At 39.6% G+C, this 27,233-nt stretch overlaps 2 protein-coding genes across 3 annotated transcripts in view; both read left to right on the top strand.

Annotated features, from left to right (window-relative positions):
* The window catches only part of LOC101826146 (ankyrin repeat, SAM and basic leucine zipper domain-containing protein 1-like), a 34,372-nt gene extending 29,520 nt beyond the window's left edge, over positions 1–4,852 (top strand). The window contains exons 13-15 of one of the 2 annotated variants that reach the window (XM_040731573.1): positions 3,465–3,645; positions 3,950–4,093; positions 4,692–4,852. In XM_040731573.1, coding sequence (XP_040587507.1) covers positions 3,465–3,645; positions 3,950–4,093; positions 4,692–4,705 — 339 coding nt within the window. In that variant the 3' untranslated portion in view covers positions 4,706–4,852. Of the gene's footprint in view, positions 1–3,464; positions 3,646–3,946; positions 4,094–4,691 lie in introns of both variants that reach the window. The other variant, XM_013124618.3, reaches the window with a different exon arrangement.
* A 12,058-nt stretch (positions 4,853–16,910) lies between these two features.
* On the top strand, positions 16,911–26,245 carry LOC121134049 (rho GTPase-activating protein 20-like). Its single transcript, XM_040731627.1, has 5 exons — positions 16,911–16,996; positions 18,651–18,834; positions 19,936–20,085; positions 22,896–22,937; positions 26,125–26,245. The coding sequence occupies exons 2-5, from the start codon at positions 18,686–18,688 to the stop codon at positions 26,243–26,245; spliced, it is 462 nt and encodes a 153-aa protein (XP_040587561.1). The 5' UTR covers positions 16,911–16,996; positions 18,651–18,685.
* Positions 26,246–27,233: the final 988 nt, after the last annotated feature.

Genomic DNA, 27,233 nt, shown 5'->3' with positions numbered 1-27,233 from the left:
GGAGGGGAGGGAAAGGGAGAGGGACCTGGAACTGACTTGTGAAGCAACCTTGTTTCTTATCTAAATTTAAACTGAAAAATGAATTAAAAAAGAAAATAAATAAATACAAAAAATTCAGTAACTGGTGGAGGTAGGACTTAGCAGGGAGACAAATCTCAACTGATTTTTTAAAGAATTCCCTTTCCAGCCATCTTCTGAGACTTCTGTGAAAATACATTAACATTTGAGTTAATATTATTAATGGGAATAGAAATTTTAGACATACAGAATTTTCATGATGAAACTGAATGTAAATAATTATGTGATGGGTGTGATGTTCACGGTGTAGCTACTGTTGGCATGAAGGGAACCAACAATTTTCATATGCAAATGACTGGAATACAATCTATAATATAATTAATAGAAATGAGAATTCAGTATGTTCCTGAGTCAACTAAATCAAAAGGGCAGTGGTTTCCTCCCTTCAAAGAAATAAATTATGTGTTTGAAATAAAAATAGACATCACTTTTCTAATGTTTAACACACATGAAACATAATTAATACTTGAGTTTCCCAGAATCCATAACCTGGTAATTGCGATGTTATGAGAATAAAATCACGGACCTGAGACAGGTAACCTCAGGTCCACATGTTAAGAGAATACTAAATACAATTCTCCGTGAAGAGGTACAGCCACACGTTTAGAAACGACACAGGCACAAAGATGGTTCTTAGCATTGGAGAAAGAAATGACTCACATAGCAATGAGAAGTTCATAATTTTCTCCATATCATTTCATTCTGAACTGCTAAAATGCACTCTCTCCCTCTCTCTCATCTTTTTGTTAAAAAGATAGAACACGCACACATATATGCTAGCAAGATGGTTCAGCAGGTCAGAACCCCTACACTGCAATCCTAATGACCTGAGTTTCATCAAGGAAAATACAAGCACCAATGTCTTACATATGTTATCCCAACATCCCTGAAACTGATTGGAGGCTGAGAATACAACAGCTCTGAAACCTGCAAACCAGCGAGACTTTGACATGCAGAGCAATGGAAACAATGTGAGACGCTGTTTCACCCAGGAGAAGCAGAGAGCCACCTCCTGAAGGTTATCCTGTGGCCTACACACACAGAGAGAGACAGAGAGAGAGAGAGAGAGAGAGAGAGAGAGAGAGAGAGAGAGAGAGAGAGACAGAGAGAGACAGAGACAGAGACAGAGAGAGACAGAGACAGAGAGAGAGAGAGAGAGAGAGAGAGAGAGAGAGAGAGAGAGAGAGAGAGAGAGAGAGAGAGAGGAGAGAGAAAGAGAGAGGGAGGGAGAGAGAGATACACACAAGCATTGAAGTTGTTGGTTTTTACTCTTTAATCTTTAGCTTCAACTCTTTAGGGCGCCCACCACCCAGCTCCCAAATAAACCACACACAGAGACTTATTATTACTTTTAAATGCCTGGTCTTAGCATAGCAAAAAACAAGCATAGAAATGCATGAAGATAAGAACACACATACCCCAATAATAAATACCTTTTAGAATCAAATGAAATTGTGTATTTGATAAATAAATGGTGTCTATATATCCCTTTGTACTCCTATTGTGTAACTAACACTTCAGGAAAACATCTTTAGAATCTTCTCACTTACCTTCAGGGTTTCTGTTTGTTTTCCATGTGACATGTGTCCTGGAAAGCTAACCTTATTCCATGTGGCCTTTTCATTCCTTTTTATAACTGACATAGGCATACTTAGTTAATGATGAAGAAGCAATGAGTGAAACCTGTGGCGTACGAAAATGTGCCTAAGTGTGACAAATACCACATGGTTAGATGTGTTCCTTCCTCATTCTCAATAAAAGCAAAGAACTCAGTTTTTACATGATCCATTTGGACCCTTTGGACCCACAAGTTAGATGTATACTTCCTCATCTTATTTTCTTTCATGAACAGTGCTTCATAAGCTACTTTCTTAAATCATGTGGGTAACTTTTGGAATGTGTGAGTTTTTCACATAAGTAGTACATAGCCTCCTCAAACCTACTACTAAAAGGTAAACATAGACTGTTAAGTTAGGATTTTTTCCTGAAATATCATGAATGACAAAGACCTGAAGTCATTATCTGTAATTGAATAAAGTTGATGAGGCTTCCCTTCTGACAAACAACATCAACTGCATTTTCAAAACTGACACTGTTTTTGGCATAATTCATTGTATAAGTCCTTCAGACTTTGGTCATGTAGCTCATACTGTAATTAAATAATGGATACATAACATTTACTGATGTAGTAAAACACCATGCTCAAGGCAACTTATAAAAGGAAGGATTTGTTTAGAGTAGGGTTATGGTACCAATGGGATGCATACCGTGTCATCACTGCCATGGATCACGCAGGCAGGCATTTGCCTGGAGCAGCAGCCTAGATCTACAACTGATGCACACAAGAAAAACAGAGTTCACTGAAAATGGTACCAGGCCCTGAAACCTCAAGGCCTATCCCCAATGACACAGCTTTTCCAAAGACCAAACCTCCTAACTCTCCCCAGATATTTCCACCAAGATACCAAGCACTGAAATACAGAATTGAAGCCAACATTACATTCATCCTCCATGTTTAACAATAGTAAAGGTTAAGGTGTCAGAACTTGGAAGGCATCTCCCAGAATCCTTAGCTCAGCTCCACTGTTGCCCTCTGCTGTGGGTGGTGGAACACTGTATTCATGCATTTCAGTGGTCACCCTCACTGCTCTGTTATCCCAGGCACCTAATGGACAATTGTGAAAGTCCATGGGGAAAATATTAGTGCAGTGCAAAAGAGAGACAGTCCTCTTATTCACAAAACCCCTCACTGTCACTTTCTCTAAAGCTTGAGGAAAGTAAAATCCTGATCACAGAGACAGGAGAGGACACATTTTGTCCTTTTCTTTTTACATCTTCCCATTATAGAGAGAATGGCAGCATAAAGCTGAGCAGGTCCCCTTTAAAATATTTCTCAACACTCGGGGCATTTTGCTCACTCAGAAAGGAAGCAGCTGTTACAGGATATCAGTGGCAGTAATGCTGAAATTAGACTGAGCAAACAAACATTTGGTGACTATGAATCAGGACACCCATGGGGTGACATCTAATTGTACAAATAAAGCCTGTCTGAAGGAAAGACAATGGAGCTTAGGACTACCTAACCATACAGTTCTAGAGGTCGGTCGAGACAGACAGGAAGTAGGGAAGCAGGGCAGAAACAGGAGAGAAGCAGGGAGAAACGGGAACTTGTTCTCTTGTCTGCTGAGATGTGAAGGAGGTATAGTGTGGTGGTGGCTTGTTCTTCTCTCTGATCTCTCACCATTTTCCCCTGAATCTGACTCTGGGTTTTTATTGTCTAGACCAATTAAGAACTCCATTTACACCCCAATTAACAGATGAGTCCTAAAGTGAATCAAACGTGTGTAATGTTTAGTGAAAACTAACATCTTAAAATTTCCTTAAAGGATGAAGAAAAGAAGACAGAACCTTTTCCTAACACACCTGATGATCACGGCATTGCTGTACCCCCGCCTACTGCCCACATTGGTCCAACATCTTCTTTAGGCACCGGTGATAGAGGTGAAACCATTGGGGCACCTAAAAAACAGGACTTTGGTGCAGTTCATGATCTCAAGCTTCGTTTAGGTATTTATCCTGGGCTTGCAAGGGGGAAACCACACGCTGACCCTGTATCCACTCCTGGTCACCACACTAGTAGCACCACGGACCCTTTTCAAAAGGCTGACCCAGTTCTCAAAGCTTACCTTAGAGCAGAGCACAAGTATTAGTTTCACTACTGATGAAGAAGCATCTGCTCATGGTCATGTCCCAGGTGATGCTCTGGACCATACTCAATATGATGACATAGTATGTGATTATGCAAATCAGGCTGACCACACCCACTCTTCAATTAACGCCCACACCGAATCTCTTCCTCTTCTATCAGCAGGTATGCCACTGCTCCTCCTAACATCCTTGGTGTGGCTTCTGAAATTCATCATCTCAATGGTGACATGGATACTACAACAAATTCAACAAGTGCTGGAAAAAGAAGATTACCCAGGAGCTCCCAGGAAGCAAAAGGGTGATCGAGGTAATTTACACCATAGCAATGGTTTAAAATAAATGAAGTTATCTGTACTAGAAATCTAATTCATTTTGGCACTAAATGTTTGATTAATAAACTTCATGCTTTATATGTGAATATTTAGGCATTAGTTAGAACCAGAAAATGATTTATTTTTTAATTATATTGAAACACACCACATAAAAATAACAAAGTCAGTTTAGTCCAAGGAAACTGACAAAGTAATGTTGGTAGGCCCACATTGTTGGCAGGTTGTGTCCTACTCTGGGTGAGGGGATTATTTCACTCCTAATGCAGACCTTGTGTTTTCTGAATGGCTAAGCAGAAATATACGACTGTTAAAAAATTAGCTTCTATTTTTCTCTGTTCATATATTGTGACTCATTTGGATAGCATCATCTTGAAAACACAAACTCCTAAAGCAGCAACATCCCAGAATAAAACACACAAAATCAGACTGTACATTCTCACACCTTCTCAGACACAGGATATTGATGATGCTTCATCAGAAACTACTGATGGTGCCACTGCTATTGCTGATCCAGACACTGTCACCAGTAATATTATTGATGATGCTACTCCTGACTCCTGCCTCTCTTTTTAGTTGCAGATGATTAGTTCTTTAAAAGAAGACCTATCGTGACCTGCTTACCTCAACTGACAAAACCATCAAGAGGATTTTATTCTATATACAAATTTTAAAGTTAAATGTTTCTCTAAAAGATGACACAGTATATATTGAATTCTGTATATAAGTTTGTAATGCTTTCCCATTAAAATGCGCTATGCAATTATTTTAAGTTGTTTCTTGTTATTGTACAAACTGACAGCATGACCTCTTAGTGATATGTTTAAGAGGAAGGATTTAGGATAGCTGTCACAGTAGAATAGAGTCATCTTGGATGTCCGCAGTAGAAGGAGATGTTCCCTGAACAAAGTCAGCCAGCAGGACGTGGCTATGAAAGAAGCAGAACCAGATCAGAGAGGCAGAGGAAGAGACAGAGGAAGAGAGAGAGGAGGAGACAGAGAGATGGCTTTAGAAAGAGAAAGAGAAGCTGCAGGAGGGATGCTGTGACCTAGAATGAGTTTAGGGTAGGGAGGTGGGGATGGAGGTTGAAATGTGCAGGAGGTACCTGTGATACTGAGGATCCTGGAGGTTATCACGGTGATGTGCCCCACAGAAGCCATTTTCATACTGCCACTGATGAGAGAATTGACAACTCTGGGAAGATTGGAACAAGCCCACAAGGTTCTGAGCAATGTTGCCTTTCATCTGCCCTCCAGAAACCCTCCAGGTTGAGCCCATTTCAGGACATCTGGGCCTGCCCTTAGAGTTTTGAGAACTGGAGTTTCCTTTAAATATAGCAGGCATCAGTGAACTTTAGGGAATTTTCAGAGCCACAAACCAGACTTTTGAAGTTTCCATACTCAAATTGCTCGAACATATTGCCTTTATATCCATAGAGTTAAAGTGTGGTTGTTTACCTGCATTTCCTTTTCCTTTAATTTTGTGACATCCCATCCCCCAGCACACCTTAACTCTTAAAAGTCCCTCAAAGAGGATTGGGGACTTATGAGCCCCTTTGAGCCCCTCCCTGTGTATGATCAACATGTGTCCTGGACACCTTTACACAGAAGTCATCTACAACATCTGCCTCCCTCTTTCAATGTAGTCCCTGAGCCTTGGAGGGAGTGACTCAGATGTCGTGCTGAGGTGTGACCACTTAGCAGTTATGCATCCTCCAATCTGTAGCCAGGTGTGAGTGTGCATTCTCCACAGCCCAGGGCATAAAGAAGCATCCTGAGTATGGAGGATAGTGACCTAATGTACAGGTGTCAGCATGAATATTTAGAAGGTGGCCTGGTACTATGTACTTTCAACAAAGAAACAGTAGAGAGACCATTGTATGGATTCAACACATCAGTGACTAACACAGAGACACCAATGCCCTATCAGTGTTGCATTCAGAAAAGAACTAAAAGCATTCTGCTTAGAGTCATTTCCAGGTTTGAATTTTCTACTTCATCTTCCTGTTTTCCCTCCTCTGTTGCATGAATTTCTGAAGAACCTGTCTGGTGTCAGTTTTTGTGTCTGAGTCAGTGTTTGTCCCTATATCTGTCTTTTTGTGTGAATGTTTGTCTGTCCCTGTTGTTGCTGTCTCTTTTATTGAAGTTCCCAGAAAAAAATCACATAGGAATGGAGTGGAATCCTTTAGAGAAATCATTCAAGGAGTCTTAAAAGGAATTAAATCAGTGACTGCAACTGACACCAACTCACCCAGACAACAAGCAGTATCATAAACATCGTTATTTACCCAGAAATGCTGCTGTGTGCAACAGCTTGGGTGGATATATATTTAAGGAGAGTGTATTCAAACTCTCTCTCTGCTATTTTCTGCCAATGATAGCCAGTGTTGCTCTGGATCAGGAGACAGAAGAGAACATAATTTAAGATTACTGTTATGTATTAATTTAAATTGAAAAGGCTGACTATGTAGGAAGTCAAAGGAAAGTAATGGTGATTGTTACATTGCTCTCTTAAAAGTAGGCTAAACAATCAGTTTGAGTACAGAGGAGGATTGTAGCCTTATGACTTTAGTGACTTCAGGGTGTGTTATGAACTCTGCCTGTGATGTCCAGAAAAAAGTTCCAGTCTCTGGAATCAGACATTACCATATTATATCATCACAGCCTATGACATCCTTAGTCATGGGCTCTTAACCAGGTTTGCAGAAGCAGCATGAGTCCCCTACTGTGTGTTAGAACTAAATTCAAATCACAGAAGAGTTTATTTTTCCTATCATGGTCATGCCGCATTCACATGGAGTATTGATGATCATGGTTCCTAGAAAGGACCAGAGTCTCTGCTGCTGGGTGGAGTTGTAAAGAGAGTTTCTTTCTTGTTACCATTGCTTCAATCTTTTTTTTCACTTTGTGAGACAAGGTCTAATGATGCCCATGTTGGCCTCAAATTCCTCTTGTAGCTTAGGAATGTCCTGGAGCTTCTGATCTTTGTTCTTCTACTAACATTCTCGGATGACTGGTATGGACCACCAAATTAACTTCACAAATCTGTGGCCCACAGCCTCTTTTCATAACCCCCATAACAATCCTCCCTACAAGGGAAACAGCACCATCCACATCATGTTCCTAACGACCCAAGCATTCTCTTTAATGACCAAATAAAATGGCAAGCCTAAAAATAAAAGATTGTTCAATTTTATCTGGACTTATCTTGACTTCAATGGTTATTTTCCCCATGCTAGTCTGTGTTCTACATAAACCATGCAGTCATACACAAGTCTTCATAACCTGGCTGCCAAGTAACACCTATGTAAGCTGGTGCCTTCGTGAACACCAAGATGCTGGGGTCAAACTTCAAGTATGTTTGGACTGCACCCTCAATTCATCCACAGTATCAATTCAAAGCAGCCAGAACCAAACCATGACCTTCATGGTTTCTGGGCTACAAATGACAATCCCACAATCTGGGAAGCCTTTGGCCTGAAGAATATGTGGGTCACACCCCTACATCATGTCTGACCATGTGCTGTCTGCACATCAAGGGATGCAAGGAAAGCTGAACTCCAGTATGAGTTGGCCAACACCAAATCCTCCAACAAACATGGACTCACTGTACCAACAAAGGCTGGTGAGCTGATAAATCCAACACATTATCTTCAGTATTTCGAGGCTACATGCACCTTTCATCCTATATGGTCAATATTCCCAAATAGGGAGAGTTAACACCACTTAATAGCCTTCATATAACTGGGTCACTACTAAATATCAAATAATATGGTCATACATTGGAATCAAGATTGTAGGACACACCCCAGGATACCGAGTACCTAGGTATTTTTTGAAATGCCATAGATCATTGACATAACTGAACCCCAAATGTGACAGAGGCCATGCACACAACTCCAGGAAGGTGGAACCCCCTTTAACTCAAGAGGTAGTAGTCTTATGAGTAACATAAGTATAAAAGTCATAAAATAACATCAGTGGCAGCCTGGCAGCTCCCTAACTAACATGCAGCCTGGGCCAACCTTAAATTCAACGGTATAGGAGTCACACACTCATTTCATATGACCAAGGGCAATCATAACCACAGATGTCCAGGACCACACCATTCTCTTCCAAGCTGCTAGCTGATCTTCAACAGATCTAGGACAGGTAGAGATTATCTGTGTTTTACCCGGTACAAAGACCTCAGAAAAGGTTGGAACCACCACATCTACCATCATTGAGGTTCTATAAATGACTGACCATTTGAAATTCAAGACAGTGTTCCATGCTATCTTCTCATTGAACCCATGCTACAAACCCAAATCAGGAGCACATCACAGTATTTTTGGGTCTGGCCACATAGCATCCAGAGACTGTTCCTGACACATATCTCTCTGCTCAAACCTCTTCTTATTAGTGTATCTTTGTCCTTGGTTGAAATCTTTGCCTTTACTCAATACCTCCCAAAGAAAATGAAAACAGCCAGGTAGGTCTCACAGTGATACAATTTCTAAATTGGAATGCCTTCTAACAAGCACTTCCCAGTTTTAATCTACTAATTTTAGAGAGTAACTGAAGAAAATAGAAATGGAATGCAGAGAGAGAACAGACGTTCAGTGTGGCTGAAAGTGAGATTCCTCATGACAATTGAAGCTCTCACAGTAGTAATCCGTGCATGGTTCTACATCAGAGGGAGGTAAAGAATTCCTGTCAAAGGAACAGAAATGTGTGTTATATTCTTTCACTTAGAAGAACTAAAGAAGGTTGTATTGCAACACTGGGATGGCCTTTGTGTGGTCTTGTGGAGCTCAACTACATATGTTTCTCCCTCCCATTCCCTTGGCCTCTTAGAAGGACATGAATGGTCACAGAGCTCCCACTTCCGTCCTGCTCTGATTCTCTGTGATCCCAATAATCACATGCTTTCCTTTCTGAGAGATGTTAAAACTTCATCAGTGTGAACAGAAACACTCAGGAACACATCACATTATACGCTCTTTGTCATGGGATTTCAGGTGACATCCTCAGAAATCTAATCTGCAGGTACATGGCTGTTCCCATTCATGGAAAAGAACTTGTAGACTCAGAATGCAATGCATTAGGGTCGACTGGAGATGGAGGGTGGTCAAAGTACTCCACAAACACTGCATTCAAAAGAGAACAAAGCCCGCACCAGGTCCCTGTCCTTGGCCCTGGCCCTGCTCTTTCTACTTAGTGACATTTGGCTTTACTAAAAGTATGAATAATGTCTACCATCATGGATATTGTCTTCTAGCTTTTTGTTCATATATATTTCCTCAAAGGGGCATTATAGCACAAATGTGTGCCAATGTAGGCAAACAAGAATAAGGATGCATTTAAAATTTCTAACTGGACAAACTCATTTAAGGAGCTCTAAGTGCTGAGAGCCCCTGTTACTTCCGCTGTTGTTTTATCCACTGTGCTGGCTGTAGTTACAGACTGTGAGATGGCAGTCCCAGGTACAATGGCTGCTGTAGCAGCAACAGCAAAGCAACAATCACCCCAGCAGTGATGCCAAAGTCTCCTTTTTGCTCTACTAGGGCAAGTTGCGTTTCTCCAGAGAAATACACTGGCGTAGCACAATTCCAGGAACATGAACCACAAAGGCTGATATTTCACAATTCCAACAGATTTTTAAGAGGCCGTGTCCTGTTCGAATACTGAAAAAGGACTTTTGCCACTCATCATGGTCCATACCAGCGTCCAATTGTTTGAAATGGGTCCTTTTTTTCCCCAAAAGGAAAAACTGGCAAAAGGAATTCTGTGTTTCAAGGTGTGTCCAGGGCAAACTGCTAGTCACCCAGTTGTTTGTGGGCTCTGGGATGAAAACTCACAGGTCCAGGAGTTGATGCAGCAGGCCTATTGAGAAACTGGGAATCTCAAACCAACTGTTTCCTTTCTTTCTCTGGCTGTAGATTCGATGACATCTAGGGTCAGGAACACGGCAGTGTTCAGGGCATCTCTCTTGAACTGGCTTGGGCAGGCTCCCATGGTCTCAGGTCCGGTTTTTCTCTGCTCTATGCATCTCACCAAATGTTCTGGCAGCCAAAGAGCTTTATTATTTTCCTGAAAGAAAACACAAACACTCCCTCGACACCAAATTAGGGTAGAATCAGATCTTATCCACTGTCTCCATGTGACCTGAACAAAAGTCGCTCAAGTTCCTTTATTCTAGAATCTGTCTGCAGCAGATTGTTCACTGGCATCCACATTTTAAAAAATTAACATGAGTGCATGATTAAATGCACTGTGTGGAGACTGGGGACATTACTTCCCCCCTTTTTTTAATCTTTTGACACAAGTATATTGGCTTTTCCCGTTTGTGCAGTGGCCATCAAGAAACCTGAATACCTATCGATTGCCATGTGTACATATTTTAATTTGCCAAATTCTGTAATATGAGTAACAACCATTTGTCATTATTTTTAAATTAGCTACAGATATATATTTTGGGTACAACTCATTGTCTGACAATTTTGATGAGCAGTCTCTCTAGTTAAACCAAATTGCTGTCTTAGACTCCTGCTATTCTGATAATAAAAATTAGGAAACTGCAAAGCACTCTCTACCTGAGATAAAGTAACAAATTTTGTTAATCTGTCTGTTGACTTGTTCCCTTTATCCAGTGGGTGGGAAAGCTTTGAATGAGCCCTCGTGTCACCCAGAAGACATGGTAATTTTCTTAGATGAATTGTATTCTGAATTTGCTCAAACAATATTCTAACCAGATCATTCCCACTTCCTATGCATTGAACATCTCTACTACTTGAAGACCTTTGAAAACGTACACAAAATAAATGAATCACTTACTAGAAGTTGGAAAACCATTGTGACAGCTTGTAATTCAACTATCTGAGCTGAGGCCGGAGTTATTTGCCCCATGTATTTTTTCTCATCTATAACATAAGCTGCTCTTCCATTAGCAGAACCATCAAGTAAAACCTAACATAGCATTTTTTACAGGACTGCCCTTTACGATTTGGGGAATACAAAAGGGTGTGTTAGTGTAAATTGCCACAGTCTATGAACTGGAAATGGATTATCAATTCTCCCTAAAAATTGAGCAAAACATTTTCCCATGAATCACTGTTCTGAAACAACCAATCAACTTGTTGCTTGGTATAAGGAACATGTATCATACTTGGTTCTCTGCCAAAATATCTCCTAGATTCCATATGGCATTTTTGTATTCTATATGCTACTGCTTCAAAATAAGGATTTAACACTTTGGCTGGGGAGACAGCATAAGCTTCTCATGGTTTTGTAACATCTGTTGATGCTGGACTACACTCTAACAGTAGAAGAACTTGTCTACCCTCCTTAATTAACTGTCTTGGGGAATTGGGACTACTATCTCCTTTTAGAATCTCATTTAGAGGTTTTAAATCACCAGTACATGCCCTTAAAAAAGGACATAACCATTGAATATTTCCCAAAAACTTCTGAAAATCACTCATAGATTGCAAACTTTTTTATTTTTGAGGCTTAAATTTTTTAGGTTATAACATATATCCCGAATAACTTTTGAAAATTACTCGAAGTTTGCGAGAACTCCTTTTTTAATACAATCTGCATAGCTCTTGCTAGCTGACAAGGCATCATTTGTATCTTAGCTGATATGGTCTAATTTGTATCTACAGTGACTCCTCTGTAGGTGGCTTCTAAAAGGGAAGCAGTTTTTCTGAGGCTTCTTCTCAAAAACTTCTTCTTTTTTGTCTAGATTTCTTAATTTTATTTTTATTTTAATTTTAAATAGCTTGTTTTACATGTCAATCCCAGTTCCCTCTCCCTCCCCTTCTCCTGCACCCTCCCTGCCATCCCCCCATCCTCCCACCCTATTGCCAATTCCTTCCGCATAGGGGATATCTAGAGTCTGTCATTTCACTCAGGGTAGGGTCCAGGCACTCCCCTAAGAGTCCAGGCTGAGAGAGCAACCCTCTTTGTGCTATTGGCACACGATGGCTGTTTGTATTCCAGGGATAAACATTGATCCACTGCTTAGGACCCCTTTGGTTGCCCAGGCCTCCTCACTGACTCTCACATTCAGGGGGTCTGGATCAGTCCCATGCTGGCCTCCCAGCTGTCGGTCTGGGGTCCAAGATCCCCTGTTCGGATCAGCTGTCTCTGCAGTTTTTGCCAGCCCATTCTTTGCCAATTTGCTCATCACTCCTCTCTCTCTGTCACTGGGTTCCTTGGGTTCAGTTCAGTGTTTAACTGTGGGTGTTTGGCTCTGCTTCCATCAGTCACTGGATGAAGGCTCCAGGATGGTTATAGACATCAAGTTCATTATCAGGAATGGGCATTCAGGGTGGTCTCTCCACTATTGCTTAGCTTGCCAATTGGTGTCATCCTTTTAGATCACTAGAGGTCACAATGGTGCCTGATCTGTCTTCTAACCCATGATTCCCTCTTCCCCCATCCTATCCCCCCAGCCAACCTTCCTGTTCCCCTGTGACCTACTCTCTCTTCCTCTTCTCCCCCTCTCTATTGCCCAGATCCCCCTCCCCCCACCCCTCGCTGTGTTCCCCATTTGTTCAGAGGATCTTGCCTCATTTCTCTTCTCTTGGGTACCATGCATATCTTTTATGTTCTTTCCGGTTTCCCAGACTCTCTGTCATTGGAAGTGCAGACTGGCACTCTCTTGATCCATGTCTAAAATCCATATATGAGTGAGTACATACCATGTTTGTCTTTTTGTGACTGGGTTACCTCACTCAGGATGGTTTCTTCCAGTGCTATCCATTTACCTGCAAATTTCAAGATACCATTTTTTTTCTGCTGAGTAATACTCCATTGTGTAAATGTACCACATTTTCTTTATCCACTCTTCAGTTGAGGGGCATCTAGGTTGCTTCCAGGTTCTGGCTATTACAAATAATGCTGCTATGAACATAGTGGAGCCCATGCTCTTGTTGTATGAATTTGACTCTTTTGGATTTATGCCTAAGAGTGGAATTTCTGGGGTCTTGTGGTAGATTGATTCCCATTTTCCTGAGGCATCTCCATACTGATTTCCAAAGTGGCTGTATGAGTTGGCACTCCCACCAGCAGTGGAGGAGTGTTCCCCTCTCGCCACATCCTCTCCAGCATAAATTGTCTTCAGTGTTTTTGATTTTAGCCATTCTGACAGGAGTAAGATGGTATCTGAAAGTTGCATTTCCCTGATGGCTAAGGATGTTGAACACTTTCTTAAATATCTCTTGGCCATTTTAGCCTCCTCTACTGAGAATTATCTGTTTAGTTCTGTACCCCACCTTTTAATTGGATCCTTTGGTGTTTTGGAGACTTGCTTCTTGAGTTCTTTGTATATTTTGGAGATTAGCCCTCTGTCAGATGTGGGGTTAGTGAATATCTTTTCCCATTCTGTGGACTGACTTTTTGACTTGTTGACTGTGTCCTTTGCCTTACAGAAGCTTTTTAGTTTCATGCGGTCCCATTTGTTAATTGTCCATCTCAGTGTCTGTGCCACTGGTGTTATTTTCAGGAAGTGGTCTCCTGTACCAACTCATTGAAGAGTATCTCCTACTTTCTCTTCTAAAAGTTTCAGTGTGGCTGGATTTATGTTGAGATCTCTGATCCATTTGGATTTAAGTTTTGTACAAGGCGATAAACATGGATCTATCTGCAGCCTTCTGCATACCAGTACCCAGTTATGCCAACACCATCTGTTGTCTAGATTTCTTTTTACAACCATAAAAATTTAGGAAAAGTCCACCTCTGGTAAACTCTCTAGAATCGTCCATACAAATTTCTTTGTCTCTCAGGCCATGCTGTAGGCTTCAGTTATTTTTTCCACTGACAGGCTCTGAGGACTCAAATCGTCAACCAACATTGACTGGCAGGATGCTCTTTTTGGCTATATCCAAAGCAAGTTAAATATTCTTTTAATCATATCCAAGACAATTTAAGCAGTTCTTTTTGTCAACATTCACACATTTACAATCACATTTCACATGTACCAGTGTGGCAGATACATACACACAGAGCATACACATATCTTTTTGTCATCTTTTTCCCTAGGTCATGATTAGTTTGTTGAAATAAAACTTCCTTAATTGAAATCTCTTGTGACAGAACAGCTCCAGCCATACCTTGACTTAAAACAAAAGGTTGAAAAAGGCCCTCATGGCCTTCACCATCTTTCCATTTCCAATTGTCAATATTCTGTTGTAGCTAGGCAATTTGAGAGGAGTTGTAAGGGGTAACAATAACATCAGGACCTTTGTCAAAGATTTGCAAACTTATCTTATATGCACTATGAATAAGTTGTATAACTGCCTTGGAAGGAGAGGAATGATCATGTCCCCAATGACATGGTCCAGTCTACCAAAAGACTCCAGTGGGAGCATGGCTGGAGGAAAAGACTAAAAAGGATTTATCTAGTCTTAAAGTAATTTTTTGAGGATTAACACCAGTTTTTAATCAATGCCCAAAAAAAACCTACCGGAGTGGGCAGTCCTCATTGTGTAGTACCCATGACTGTCATACTTTCGTTGATCTCTCCCAAATCCTGCAACAGGTGCCATTTTCCTGATTTTTTTCTTTATAAGAAAAATAGGTGTATTCCAAGGGGAGGTGGAAGGATCAATATCTCCATCCTCCAATTGCTCTTGCACCAGCTGATGAGCAGCTTCCAATTTTATTTTAGATAGGGGCCATTGGTCTACCCACATGGGTTGCTTTGGTTTCAATGTGATTGAAATAGGCTATATGGGTACAGGGTTAGTCACAATGGCCCCAGCTAAAAATGTTCCAGTCCTGTCCAATCTCCCGACTTACTAGTAACAGAATTTCTTGAGGCACTGGCTGAGTGGTAATAACTGGTTGAGTGGTAAAAAGTCCTGTGTGCCCTTCATCATCTCTCCATTTGAGAAATTCTGAGCTGCACTCAGGAGCTGCAGCCGTACCCACTCCTTGCAATGTGGCCCGGCACAATGGTAGCCAATCACTAGGAGTACAATTTAAGGCTAAACATGTGAAGTTCTTTACTAACTGTTCCTCCTGGGCATTTTAAAATGCTTTTTCAAGGTTAGCCATCTGTCCTTTATCTTAGCACTATCACTCAATAGGGCAACCTTCACTAATCTCCAAAAGAGAAAGGCGGCAATAGAAAACTTTCCGGTCCCTCTTTCAGAAGAGCCTTTTGGAGCTCGTTTTTAACTTGTTCCCAGTCAGGGATATTAAGCCCTCTCAAGTGTAAAGACCATGGACTTGTCTTTTCCAAAGTTAAAAGAAAATATTTAACTGTCTCTTGCTCAATGCTGGTACCTTGTCTCTTTAACAATTCTACTAACTGTTCTATCAATACAGTCTTAGAAGATGAGGTACCCATTTTCCAATACACACTCACAAATCCTTACCTGCTGGCAAGCCTCCAAGGACAATCTCTTGGGTTCTCCTTTCTTTCCTGACCTTGGTGTCAGATGAAAGCCTGGAGATTTAACTTGGTACCCGTAACTTGGTACCCCTTTCAATTCACCTTCATTAACCTTTGAGGGTGATCTCTCGGGGTTTTCTTTCTTTCTGGATCTCGGTGGGACCTCCACTTGTGGTGCCTGAGCCAGGGCCGAGTCTAATATATCAGGCGAGATCCTGGAGATTTAACTGAAAGAAAGATAAGACATCCAGTCATTTGTGCTAAGAGTTCTCTCCTCTGTAGAGAGGGAACAGTCTTATATACAGACTTACAGCACAGTGGGAAAACCCCAGGTGGAAGGGACCATGTTTTCACAACTAGATGGTGATGTCAGTGCAGCAAGGCTGGGGCAGTAAGTCAAGACTAGAAAACAGGATGCACCTGTTGGCTGACCAGCAACTCAGAGATACCCCGAGGGGGCTGGGGCCCAACACAGGATGTTAAAAAAATAAATTCAAAATAAAAAGCTTCCATCATTTCCACTCATAGATCAGTGTCTTACTTTGCTATCACTGGAGAAACTCGTCCTGTAACAGATGGGAATAAAAACAGAGAGCCAGAACTGAAAACTGTGAAGAATGTCAGAGACCTTGGAAAATTCAGTCATAAATGGGATGTCCACACACTCATGCACAGGGATCCCGGTAGAAGAGGAAGCTGAAATATAGTAAGAGTCAGTGGGGATGGAGGACAACAAGGAAACACTGCCTCCCGAATACTTCAGGAAGACTGGACACATGAACTCACAGACACTGGCAACACACAGAGGCCAGCTTAGGCCGAAGCCAGATGGGGTCCCAACTAGAGAGGGAAAGTGGATTCAAAACCAGCCCTAAACCAACAGCTATGTTCAAGTGATAAATAACCATGCACACAGGAAAAATTTCTCCAAAAGAGTATCACTGAGTATATAATTCACTTTTTTTTCTTTTTCAAGACACAGGGTTCCTAGGCATCCTGGAACTATCTCTGCCATTTGATGTGATGCAACATAATCAAGGTTAAAGTGACCAGAGACCAAATTGATAGGCTACTCTTTAAATATTCTAAAAGACTAGACTTTAGCATGGTAAGCAATCACAAGTACTCTAGTATATATAATTATCACAGAATACTAGGGCTTGGAGTTACAGGTTACTTTTGATTGAAAGAATAGAAATATTTCTATTGTGCAGATTTGTGTAGTCATAGCATCTCTATTCAGCCCTAAAACTGTTTTTAATCTAAAAATATATATCTTGATAAAAACAGATGAGCACAAGGCACATGTCATTTTGTCAGTTATGTCATGAGCCTCAGAACTCTGACATCACAGTATCAGTCACCTTGACTACTGCAGACTCCTCAGACTTCAGTAGTTGGTCTGCCAACTGCTGTATCTGTGTTTGGTGTTTAGTGCCAGGAAGAAAAGAGAATTTCAAGCCATTGAAAGGCTCTCCATTCCAGGCCCTGCTGAAAAGGTATTTTTCTACTCTCCACTTTTGATCCTTAGGATGGACTGGTGATCTCAGATGTCCTCTCTTGATTCCTCCAGATTGTGTGAACTAATTCATACACTTCAGCTCTAGTTTTGTGAAAAACTATTTAGGAAATCATGTTCAGTGCTGTTCCTTAAATAAGAAAGACATTTTATGTCAGGGGAGGAATGTTCTGAACTACATGGGAAGAAAATGTTCCTCGATCTCCTAAAATGGCTGTTGGAGTTATGGGGAGATTTATGTTCTACTAAGTCTAGTTTTCTTAACTATTTTGACCACCGAGTATTGCTGGATAGTGGTCACATTCATCCAAAGTTCTACAAACTATCTCGTTTTCAGGAATCATTTGATGTTTCCAAAATTATTTGCTGTACTTCAGCAACTATTTTCCAAAATTTGAGCAATGCTATGATAGGAATGACTTTGCAAGCATCCTAATTCACTTGAATTTTTATGTAACAAAATTGAAGCTACTTGTTTACACCATTTCCCAAATTATTCTATGTGGGGGACAACCATTGTTTTTCATCCCTCCTTTTCCCTTTTGGTTCAGTACTTGCTCTGTAAATGTAGTATATTTATGTGAGTTTTTCTTGAGGAATGGAAAATAGAAAATTAGCTAAAAGCACATTCTCCAAACATATGATGGTGTGTATACAAACGTAAACATGTAGCATGAATCACAACTGATCTTAATAACAAAATCCTAGAGCCAAATATTGGGGTAAATGCTGAAAGATCAGAGAGACAAAGGAGCAAGCGACAGTCACCTCTTACCTCATCTGAGGACGGTGATTTCCTCACTGAAGCTGTAGTTCTTCCCGTTCTTTCAATTCCACTTGAGACAACAATCGCAGGTTGACTACATATGATTCTTCAAATCTGACATCCCTATAGTGACATCTGTGTGACTTTAACTGGATAGATCACTATGATTTACAGTATCTTTATGACGAGAATGGAGCTGATGGGATTCAGGATGATGATGTCAGTGACAGATACATGATGTCTCTCACAACTGACATATTCATAGTTTGGAAGAATTAGGGATTTGGGAATACTTGATGAAAATTCTAAATTTCATGGTCTTTTGGGGGGGTTTTACGAAACAGGGTTTTTCTGTATTGTTTTGGAGGCTGTCGGGCCAGCCTGGCCTCAAACTCACAGAGATCCGCCTGCCTCTGCCTCCCGAGTGCTGGGATTAAAGGTGTGCGCCACCACCGCCCGGCTCATTTCATGGTTTTTGACACCAGTATTCTTATCATTCTACAGATATTGTAGTCTTTGCCTTCATTTTCTCAGTGGCTTGTATTTTGCTACTCCATTGGCTGATTCTAAAGAGTTAAATATATTGACTTGCTGTAGTTTTAGACACAATTACTATACACTACTTGTAATATGGCCATTTCTCTTCTCTCAATGTGTTTGTTCATTCTTTTTCCTCCAAGCTATATTAGTCTTCAAATTCCAGGTCTCGAATCTGTCCTTACAAATGTCCTCATCCATTCTATATTTTTAAAAACTGTTAATCAGTGGAGCCCTGCTATAAGAAGTGAGCCTTCATGATTAATTTCATGTAACTCCTCAACTTTTGTGTTGGGTTATTTTGTTGACTATTGACTATCTGTTTGCTTAGAGTTTGGCCTTGCCAGGAAAAGTTTCTCCAGTGCAATGGAGACTCTCAGTGAGAAAGTTGCACATGGGGAGGAGAATATTCAATATCTGGTGTTCAATGGACCAGTGGAACTCAGAAGAGGTTGTAGCAGTAGGAAGTGTCATCTCCATTTGTACAGAGACTTCTTGGTTGTGACTAATAGTCGGTAAGTATTCTCATTTTTTACTGATTATCAAAGATTATATTGTGTCTATCCATTCCTGTGAAACAAAACAAAAGGGGTTTGCCTTTCTTTGCTTACAAATGTCTTTGCTCATTATCCATCCAACAATCACTTGAGGGCCTATACTGTGCTGTGCTCCTGTAGAAAAACCAGTCAAGACTCTACCGCAGCATCAGTGATTAGGAGAAAATGTCAGTAATCCCATTACTTTAGAAAGTTATGATCATAGTCAAGTAGATCTGTTATTAAGAGGAAGATGCCAGTAGGCATCCTATGAGCAGGGGTTTCCTAAAATGCCATGTCAATTTTACATCTTTCCAATGTAGGTGTACTTATTGGTAACAAGTTTATGTAATTTATACCCTCACTCCTAATATAACCATACAGTACTAACAAAAAGGGTGATTGTCCAAAAGAGACAAGGCTACACACATGAGATTTACTTTTCTGAGTGGTGTACCCAGAGACTTCACAAGGCAGATGGCAAGGCATAGAGACCCCACAGTTCTGAGCTATAATTGAGTATTAGATTGCCAGGCTCCAAAAAGTGTCTATGTTACCTTGGGCTATTAACCGTTATGACAATTCCTGATCTAGAAAGTGGGGCAGATAGAGGTCACATGATGTTATTTAGAGATTAAATATTTTCAAAGGTTTTTCAGAAGAGGCAAGTGTCCAGTAAGAACAGAGTGTGTGTCCTTTGCATTAACACAGTTTACTTAGTAAATTTTAAGAAATATTTTATTAAAATAAGAGTTTTTTAATGAGATTTCCCTATGAAAAATTCCAAAGCACTGTTTCAACTACACAGTATAATTTATATGCAGCATTCGACATCCTGAATATACAGGCCATGCATGTTTGTAAGCATGGAAAAGATGCATTCAGAACCTACCCTAGGAAGGCTTTTATCAACCTATGCTTTCTTAAGGTGCATTTGTCCATTTGCTGAGCTGTGTTTGCAGTAACAGAGATGGGAGAGTCCTACTTCGTCTGGAGAAGGAAGAATTAGGACTTTCTGTTAACCCCACTGGTCCTTTGTTTCAGAAGCAAACTAATAAATGTTCTTTAATTCTCTTTTAGGTGTAAGATAAACTTTAAGATAAAATACATCATCCCACTGAGTACCCTGTGGATGGGGGAGTGTGTGGTCACCGACTTTGTAGGCCCCAGTCGGGCCAGGAAATCCATTCTCCTGGGATGGCCCATGGAGAATTTTGTGGCCACCTTTCGGTAAGACCCATAGCTTGGTCTTGTGCTGGCGTGAGCTGACTGTGGAATGACACCGTCGACTTCATATTGTCCAACATAAATGGAAAATGTCAATGGAAATTTTTTTTACTAAAACATTTAAGGACAGAAATCAGTTTTATCTGGTTACAAACACACTGTCAGGTCTTTCTAACCTGATGCTTTGGCACTCGCTTACCTATTATTTACTCCCGAGAATTACCACCATAAAAAGTCTAAATGGATCAATAGTTGGTAATGCTAGTGTCAATCGTATGATACGTATCCAAGGTTCGTCAGTCATGATCTCAAGCTCCTCTGTGTCAGTGATGAGAGGGGTCTAAGGTATTGTGGAAAGAATTCGAGTGAGCAGGTAATTCCCCTCCTTGCCATCTTCTTATTCCAATCATAATCTGATTTTATCTGGGCATTAAAACTACCTAAATATGTGTTTTAATACTATTGAGTAGGCAAGCAGTTTTGAAAATTTCCTCTTATACACCAAAATGAACATTGTGTTCTTATATAAGAATATAATTACAATATAAAATCTGTCATCCCTATGTGTCTGTTTAGCAGGTCTTCTGTCTTAGTGTCTACAGACATCTTGGGAGTGCTGGTGTCATTACACCATCAGGGTCAGAGGTGACTTGTCTGACATACGTTATTACCTAGTTCACACTCTCAGGCTGGAGTTAAATATGGAAGATCTCCATGTATTGGGAAGCTCTCCAGGAGAACCGTTGCACTCAATCGAATTCTTTGACCAGACCTGCTGCTCTGGACAACGACACAGCAGCGCTTGCTCTCATTTCCACAAGAGAAGTTCATCCTGTGCATTTGATACCCACCCTTTCTCATTCTCTCTTCTGCTCAGACCTCAGCTCTCATCTGAATTCAGTCACCTAGCACACATGTCTCCATGTTTTGTAACCTTATGAAATGCTGCTTCAGTTGTTGACCTGAAGAAAGTATTTACAGACCTTTTTAGTGAGATGTTCATAAATGTGATGTAACCTGCATATCTTTTTCATATCAGAATCACCTACTAGCTTTTTAATTTCTGATTCTTTTTCAGTTTTGACAATTCATAAAGCAGTTTACATTAAAAGTGTTTGAAGTGTCTGAGAGAGAGTTTAAGAATTTTTCTTAAATTGTGAATATCATCTTTCTATATGTACGGTTGGGTTGTATACAACTATAACTGAATTTTTGCCATTGGAAACATACCTGTCACCCATTGCATTTCATATTGCTATTATTTCACTTGCAACACATGGTATAGTTAGATGTAGTAGCCATGTACATGTACATTTTGGGAGTTAAAGGGATAGTCTAACACATCAGATGAACTAGGTCTACTCTATAACACTGGTGGAAATTGGAGAAACAGCTGGTAATTCAAACAAATTATGTGATAGCCTTGGGAAAAAAGAAGCCTGGGAGTTACTTAGAAAATTAAACAAACTTCCTCCATGAATTGACAGCTCCACCTCCATGTAACCCTCTGAAAATGACTTTGTACTGCAACACAAAAGTACGTGAATTAACTCACAGCTCTGGGCATTGGTGGGCACACACCTTTAAACCAAGCACTCAAAAAGCAGAGGCAGGCAGATATCTGTGAGTTCACGGCCAGCCTGGTCTGCAGAGTGAGTTTCAGGACAATATAGAGAAACCCTGTATGGAAAAAAAATTAACTCACATCATGAGTCACAACTTCCAAAACGAGGCAAGAAATTAAATATTCAGTCATTGAATGCATAAAGGAAATATGGAGTGGAGTGTAGGAGAAGAATGGGAGTTGTGAACTAATTTAGGGATAATTTATGACAAGGAAGGTGTTCCTAGCATAATCCTGTTAGCGACCACTATTGGAAGTGAACATAGAGTGTCACTCTGAATCAATTATATGCTGTATGGAATTCAACCCACTTGGAAGAAAGTTAGGTACAAGTTTATTCTCAAAACATTTTATTCTTATGGGAACGTAGAAAGTAGATTGGTATTTATTCCTGGCATACAAATGGACTCCGGGAGCCTATTCTACATGGAGGGATGCTCTCTCAGCCTGGACACAAGGGGAGGATCTAGGCCCTGCCCGGGATTATATGACAGACTCTGAAAATCCCTCATGGAAGGCCTTACCCTGCCTGGGGAGCCGAAGGGAGATGGTAATATGTGTAAAAAGTTAAATAAATAAATAAATAAATAAATAAATAAATAAATAAATTTTATTACCAGTACTAAGATCCGTAATAAAGTAGCTTACAGGTGATCAGGAATACAGCATACGGCATGTAAATTGATCTTGGTGTGAGTATTAGTATGTGAAGAATGAATACATCATAAACTATTTAACATAATCTGTTTCTGCGATTTGCCTAAAGAAGTAAAATAATGTGTCTGCTGTTTTTCTAAGTTATATTGTTTTTAAGTCAAGTCTTCCATCCATATTTAAAGTTCCTGAAGTATGATGTAATTTCATACAAACAATATGTTTTTGTATTTGGAAAACTACTCCACAGTGAGACTGCTTTGAGACAGTCACCCCTTTAACTGTGGGAACCTGAAACCTAGAGAAGCTGCCTTACTGCCTGGGATTACATAGCTTTGATCACACTGTGGCTTGCCATCACTGCAAGGTAACCAATAAAGGACAAGTTCTAACAGAAACCCTAACATGAGGAGACTTCTTAGGTCTTTGTCCATATTGGTAACTAAGGGACAATAATATTTTGGTCATGATACATACCCTAAAATCTAACAATTAATACTTCACTTACCTTAAGTTCTTACTTTTTATATTGCAGTTCCTCAGTCAAAAAGAGAGAGTGGTGGACTGTGCTTCAGAGGTAACTTACTTGTAATTACAGCTTTTACTTCTTTTTTCGTGTTGAAAGAATAAGATTCTCTGCTGTCCAACACCTTAGTCTCTTCACAGTTTTCTTTCTATATCATTGAGAATTTCAAGTTTTTTAGTATATGATTGAAAAATTTACCTCCCCACCTCTTCCCAGATCCAGCATTTTCTTTATTGATCAAACATCATGTCCTATTTCATAATAATACATTTTGGTCATGTTTTCTCCTCCATTTTCCCCCAGATTCTCCCTACATACTCAGCTTTATGTCCTTTTTCTCTTTCAAAACTGTATGGTTTGTTCAACCAAATACCAAGAAACAATCACTTTAGCCAAAATAGATATGCACACCCTACTACATCAATAAAATCAAAACAAACAAATGGCAATTAAGGCAAATTATCAAAACGAAGTAAAATGAAACAAAATCCACAAAATTACTGTTGAGTGTGTTTTGTATTGGCCAATTATTCCCTGCCATGGGGCCTGCCGGGTTTATATGAAAGAATAGTATAGTTAGATCATGTGGTAGGTTTATTTCTTTCTTTTTGAGCTACTTACACACCAATTTCCATAGTAGGCAAATACGTTTGCATTCCCATCAGGAGCGAATAAATGTCCCCATTTTCCAACATTTGCATTAGCATTTCCCATCATTTGAAGTTTTTATCTAAGCCCTCTTGATTGAAGTAAAATGGAACTCAAAATACATTTAAATTTTATTTTTTTAGTTGGCTAATGTTAAAATTTAAAAGTGCTTTTCTTTGTATGACATCTTTGGAGAGCTCTTTTTGTCTTATACCCCCATTTTTGTTTGGTCATTTCCTTTTGTTTATTTTATCTTATATTTTAGTTCTTTGTAGTCTAGACACTGGCCCTGTGACAACTGATGAAGACAGTTCCCACTCTGTAGGCTGCCTCTTTGCCCAAATCATTCTGACTTTCACTGTGCAGAAACTTCTCGGTTTCATGAGTCTCAATTATGAGTCGCTGGTTTTTATGTCTGCGCTATTGGCACTCTGTTCAGAAAGTGCTTTCCTGTGTCAATGAGTTTGCATATATTTTTTAACTTCTCATCTATAAGATGCAGGGCATTGGGGAGTTTTGTGTAGGCTGAGAGACAAGGACCAAATTTCATTTGTCTACATGTAGCAACTCAGTTCAACTGCACTATTTATTGAAGATGGTGTATCTTCTCCAATGTGTATGTATGGCTGGCTTCTTTGTCAAAAATCACCTCACTGGAGACCTTGGCAAGCTTTGGGACCTCATGTACTAGATCAGTATTTATCCCTGGCATCCAAATGGACTTCAGGTATCCATTCTACATGGAGGGATGCTCTCTCAACCTGGACACATCGGGGAGGGCCTAGGCCCTGACCTGAACAATATGACAGACTTTGGAGATGCCCCATGACGGGCCTCACCCTCCCTGGAGAGTAGAGTGGAGAATGGATGGGAGGTTGGGGGAGTTGGCAGGGGGAAGGGGAGGAGGGGAGGGAGAGGATCTGGGATTGACAAATGAAGCAAGCTTATTAACTAATTTAAAGAAGAAAATCACCTCACTATTGGACTGTGGGTTCACATGAAGACATAAGTTCTATCCATTTAATGAGTGACTGTTTTTAAGACAGTACGATATTGTATGTATAATTGCACTGCAGCATAACTTGGGATCTGTTGTGGTGATACCAGCAGCATGTTTGTTGTTTTGATGATGCTTAATATTTGGTTTTGTTCTGGATATCCTCAGTGATTTGTATTCCACATGAAATTCAAGAATGACTTTTAATTTCTGTGAAATTTATTCTTGGTATTTTGAAGGCAAATGCATTACAAACATGATGCATAGCTATTTTCACAATGTAACCCTGCCAATCCATTAGTATGGGGGGTCGTTCTATGTGCTGGTATTCTCATTTACTTTTTTCAGTGGTTTTAAGTTTTCATTCACAAATGTATGAGTTCTTTGGCCAGATCTATTCAAAGTTTAGTTAAATTTTATGTGATTATTGAGAATGCAATTGGGTTCTTCATTTCTTTTCTTGTGTTTGTCATTGGTATATAAAAAGGATATTGACTGTTGTGTTTGGTGTCCTGTTACTTTTCTGAATACTTATCAGCTTTAGGAATATTTGTGTGCTCTAGGTTTTTCTGCATAGAATTATATCATCTGGAAATAAATATGTCTTGATTTCTTCCTTTCTTGTTTGTATCTCCTTCACCTCCTTAACTGGTTTTATTACCCTAACTAGTATTATAAAATATATATATATATTGAGGAAAACTGAGACGACTGAACTTGTCTTGCTTCCAATTTTAGCACAAACGTGGGGAGTTTCTTCTCTTTCTAGAATTACTTTGACTGTGGGTTCCCTGTATATTGCCTTTATAATGTTGAAATATATTCCTTCTATTCCTGTTCGCTCTAAGACATTTATCATATATAGATGCTTTATTTTCTCAAAGGTGTTTTGTGAATCAAATGGGGTGATCATTTTCTGTCCTTTAGTCCATGTTTGTATTGGATTACATTTTTTAACTTACATATGTGACCCTTTCTTCCATCTCTGGGATGATATTGTCAGCTTGAACATAATGCAAAATCTATCTGTGTTATTGAATTTTCTTTGCAATTATTTTATTAATAACTTTAGCAATTATGTTCATCAGAAATGTTGGTCTTTCATTTCCTTTTTGGTTATTTCATTTTTGCATCAGGCTTAGACCATCTGCAATTATCTTCTTGCTAATGTTTCCTAGATATTTTGGGAGTTTGTCACTTTTCCAACTTGGAGGAACGACTGGCTAAAATCATTCTCCAAATTTTATGTTGGATAAAACTGTATTCTGGAACATAATATTAATTCATTATCAATACAAGTTACTTTACTATGTACACTCGAAGGAAATACTGCTTCTTGGTTTTGAACCTTGAATATTCCTGAGCCCTCTAATGGTGGAACTAATGTTTTCAGAGCAAAATCTGATACCAAATTGTCACATATTACCCCAGTTTAGAGCACCCCAATATCTCATAGAACATGCCCTGTTTTGCAAAAATTACTACTGAGTCTACATTTAAAATTAAAAATTTGATACTATATCCTTTATTGCCATGAAAATAAGCAATGAGACAATTTCACTTTTTTATGTTCTCTTTTATTGATTTGACCAGATCCATTGATGAACATAAGCAGAAAGACAGTGGAAAGAGTATCACACTTGAGATACTCACAGAGGACATCCCAAGCTGGAACACTGTATGTTCACAAAAGACCAATATTATCATTGTGTGAAGCTGACTGGGGGATTAAAGGGGCAAGGGAGGGGAAGCAGGAGGAAATTTAAAGATAAGGTTGATAACTGACAACAGGATGGCATCAAAGAGAGAGATTGAACATTTATGTAGTACTGCCTGAAAAATATTTTCATACATACAAATATGGTTTTGCCTATGTAAAAGAGTATTAGTTACTATCAGGCAGGATTGATCCATATTAGCTACAGTACACTATGTTTAACAAATAATGTGCCTGGTGACTTCAATTGAGAGACGTGTATTTACAAAATACTTTTGCCGATATTTCTCATTGTAATTACACGTTTATCTTAACTGCCATAACTTCTAAAGATACCGATTATTTATTTCTTCCATCTTTTAAATATTTTCTTAAAAATTCATGTGAGCATAGTTATAAACATATATAGAAGTTTAAAAAACTACAATGAATGACATATCTCTACTCACCTTGTTAATAGTGTGTGAGTGTGTGTGTCTGTGTGTGCATCTGTGCATATGTGTGATCTGTTAAGTGCACAGTGGCTCTCTTATCTTACATGCTAATGCATCTCTCAAGGGTAATAAAATTATTTTTATAAATATAGTTCATCTGTGACTTGAAAATAACATTTGATTGCGTGTTGTGGATTTTTGTGTGTGCCTGTATGTTTGTGTGTGTATTATGTGAGCAGTGTTGAAAATAAACACAGGCTTTCACATATGCTAGACAATAGCCCTTCAACTGAGGTACACCTCTATTATGTAATTCAATTTCCCATCGAAATTCCTTTGCCATCCATTACTTCAGTACTATTCTATTTCCAGAAAAAAGTCTGCTGATGGGTGAGGTATTGCACTTATCTGTTATGTAAGAGTTGGTAATCTGGAGGTCTTCGTTTCTATGAGACCATCAGGAGTTATTGAATTAGAGGGACTATAAAGAGACTCATATGTTCTAGATTTTGTATATAAATACATAGAACTGAGGTTGTAAGTTTTAACAG

The sequence above is a fragment of the Mesocricetus auratus genome, unplaced genomic scaffold (assembly GCF_017639785.1).
Source record: "Mesocricetus auratus isolate SY011 unplaced genomic scaffold, BCM_Maur_2.0 Super-Scaffold_100025, whole genome shotgun sequence".
NCBI classification, from domain to species: domain Eukaryota; kingdom Metazoa; phylum Chordata; class Mammalia; order Rodentia; family Cricetidae; genus Mesocricetus; species Mesocricetus auratus.
This window is presented reverse-complemented; position numbering and strand designations above follow the sequence as displayed.

Coding starts and splice junctions, on each gene's coding strand:
- LOC121134049 (XM_040731627.1), top strand. CDS start 18,686: ATGGAGACTCTCAGTGAGAAAGTTGCACATGGGGAGGAGAATATTCAA. Junction 18,835..19,935: donor TTGGTTGTGACTAATAGTCG/GTAAGTATTCTC, acceptor ATTCTCTTTTAG/GTGTAAGATAAACTTTAAGA. Junction 22,938..26,124: donor TGGTGGACTGTGCTTCAGAG/GTAACTTACTTG, acceptor TGATTTGACCAG/ATCCATTGATGAACATAAGC.